Here is a 2,896-nt window from a genome sequence, read left to right as displayed (position 1 = left end):
CCAGACCACAATGAGTATCTCTTTCACAGGCAATGAGAAATGGGTGGAGCTTGCATAATTTCTGGTCACTTGATTACAACTATAAGGCGTTGCCTGATTAAAGGGGGTGGTTCAATTTACCCACTGGCTCGACTTACCCCCTTCTCCCCTATCTGAGACCTATGTTATTGCCTAAAAATAACCTTTTAAATTTAGTTTGAATCCTAGTTTACTGAAGATAGCTTTTTGTTACTACATCAGAAACAATATTAATTATGAACTTTGATAAAAAAACTAATTTACATTTGGATAAACCCTCTATAATAATTTACAAGCAAGTAATAAACGTATCTTCCACTGCAACACAAAACATTTGGTTGTCATGTCTGAAGCCACGCCCCCTCCTGCTGCTACTCCAGGAAGTATTAAACCACAGATTTCAAAATAAAAGCTGGATTTAATCGACCCTGGCTATGGGAACCAGACAACTCCACACAATGAAATTAAATGTCTTTATTTATTTTATCAAGAGATCATGGTCGTTAATTGTGTTTGTTGAAGTTCACCATAAACCTGATTCTGATGCACCTAATCCCTGAGGCTTCTTTTATTTTGAAGGTCAACTCTATGTGTTCCGGTGAAGCTGTGCTCCTCACGCACGCTGGAGGTTAGTATTGATATGAGCGCTGTCAGAAGTGTGTGTGTGTTTGTGGAAGCTGACCTGAGGACAGAAAGTGTGTGTGTCAGTGTGTGTGCGTGTGGAGGCCGACCTGAGGACAGAAAGTGTGTGTGTGTGTGTGTGTGTGTGTGTGTGTGTGTGTGTGTGTGTCAGTGTGTGTGTGGAGGCCGACCTGTGAACAGTCACTCCGCTGCTGTTGGAGGGCAAAGTTTACAGATCTGCTCCCGGTAAAACCAGCGCGATTCTGCCGCAAAACACACACCGACAGCCGGACTCATGCAGCATGTAAACCCGGCCTGAGGACCGCTGAGAGGTGCGTATCTTTATTATGATATATATGCGTTTCTAAAGTCATTATCATGGTATATATATGTGTGTTTCTACCACCACTATAGTGTTATAGATATCTATTTTATTTTTATTTACTTGCACTATTTGATCTGTGTTATTGTGTTGCACTGTTGGAGGAGCCATGAAAGATTTGAATTGACATATCTACTGTCGCTATGTACAGTACACATGAAAATAAAGCCTTGAATCTTGAATTGAATATATGTGTGTTTCTACCATCATTATCATGTTGTATATATGTGTGTGTTTCTACCTCTGACTGTCTCCTCTCTGCTCCAGCCCGGTGTCTCCCTCTCTGATCAGGTCAGATCTGATAGGTGCGTATTTTGATTATGTGTGTTTCTACCACCATTATCATGTTATAGATATGTATGTGAGACACAAGTACTGGACACAAATACACACGGTTTTCACACATACATGTAAATATATCTATATGTATGACCCACATATGTATACGTTCATTTTAATTCATTTCTTATTTTAAAGTTGCTTAACTGTATATAATTTGTATTTGTATCTTTTATTGTATTAATCTCTAATCCGTGTGAATCTGTGCTGTCCTGTTTGTCATTCTTACCCTGTGTTACTGTTAAACTACAGCATTTCCCCATGGGGATTAATAAAGGTCCATGTTATCTTATCTTATCTTGGATGTACTCAAGTACTTAAGCACAATAAGATACTTGTACTTGGGTATTCCCAGGTTATAGATATGTGTGTGTCTATAACTCTGACTGTCTCCTCTCCTCTGTTCCAGCCCGGTGTCTCCCTCTCTCTGATACAGACCTCTTCTCCCGGGGTGTCTCTCTCTCTCTCTCTAATCCGGGACTATGGGGGGTAGCCTTGGCTGCCACCGGTCCATCCCCCGGGACCCCACGGACTTCAGCTGCGGGAAACGTAAATTCAGCGCCGCCTGTAACTTCGGGCCGGTTCTGGTGAACCAGGAGCGGCTGAACATCAACACTGCGACCGAGGAGGAGCTGATGACTCTGCCGGGGGTGAACCGGGCCGTGGCGCAGAACATCACGGAGTACCGGGACTGCATCGGGGGGTTTAGAAAGGTGGAGGATCTGGCTTTAGTGAGCGGGATCGGAGCCACCAAACTCGAGATTATAAAGCTGGAGATCTGTGTTTCTAGTCGGACTGGTTCCTCGCAACACTCCCCGTCCTCCGTGCGTAAAGACGCGGAACACACGCCTGGATCCGGGATCAACATCAACACCGCGACCCCGGCGCAGCTGCAGAGCCTCCGGGGAATCACGGAGAGGATCGCGGGGAACATCGCGGCCTACCGGGGGGAACACGGTCCCTTCCGGAGCATCGAGGACTTGGTTCGGGTGAAAAACATCAACAGTTCTCTGTTAGACCGGATCCGCTTCCAGGTGTTTGTGGAGAGGTCCAGAGCTCCGTCTACCTCCAGGTCTCACCCGAGCCCCACCTCCTTCAGCAGCGAGGAGATGGATCCAGGAGGACCGGCTCACATGCTCTCATCGAGGCCGGACTTGGAGCCTCTTTCCGGGCTGCGGGACGGTAAGCCGGTGGTCCGGATCGGAACCTGGAGCCTGCAGAGCTGCTGCTGCGATAAGGCCAACAACCCGGGGGTCAAAGAGGTGGTCTGCATGACGCTGCTGGAGAACGAGTGAGTAAAGACTCTCCGTGTCACTTATGACAACTTTATTTACTTAAGTAATATTTTTTACAAACATGCAACCAAAGTGCTTTACATAAATACATAAAAACTAGGAAATAAATAACAGTAAAGACAAGAAAGTAACCCTTTAAGGAGATTTAAATAACAGGCCACCATTCAACTCAACTGTATTCATTTATGTAAATGGTAAATGGACTGTACTTATATAGCGCTTTATCCAGTCTTTAAGACCC

At 45.2% G+C, this 2,896-nt stretch overlaps 1 protein-coding gene across 1 annotated transcript; it reads left to right on the top strand.

Moving 5' to 3' along the window:
* Positions 1-755: 755 nt before the first annotated feature.
* On the top strand, positions 756-2,655 carry eepd1 (endonuclease/exonuclease/phosphatase family domain containing 1). Its single transcript, XM_010766775.1, has 3 exons — positions 756-971; positions 1,289-1,326; positions 1,770-2,655. The coding sequence occupies exon 3, from the start codon at positions 1,843-1,845 to the stop codon at positions 2,653-2,655; it is 813 nt and encodes a 270-aa protein (XP_010765077.1). The 5' UTR covers positions 756-971; positions 1,289-1,326; positions 1,770-1,842.
* The last annotated feature ends 241 nt before the right edge of the window (positions 2,656-2,896 follow it).

The sequence above is a fragment of the Notothenia coriiceps genome, unplaced genomic scaffold (assembly GCF_000735185.1).
Source record: "Notothenia coriiceps isolate Sejong01 unplaced genomic scaffold, NC01 NC01_scaffold00003604, whole genome shotgun sequence".
Taxonomy (NCBI): domain Eukaryota; kingdom Metazoa; phylum Chordata; class Actinopteri; order Perciformes; family Nototheniidae; genus Notothenia; species Notothenia coriiceps.
Note: the sequence above shows the minus strand (reverse complement) of the source record. Positions and strands in the feature narration are given on the sequence as shown.

Excerpts from the sequence above, each read along its gene's own strand:
- eepd1 (XM_010766775.1), top strand. The coding sequence starts at position 1,843 with ATGGGGGGTAGCCTTGGCTGCCACCGGTCCATCCCCCGGGACCCCACG.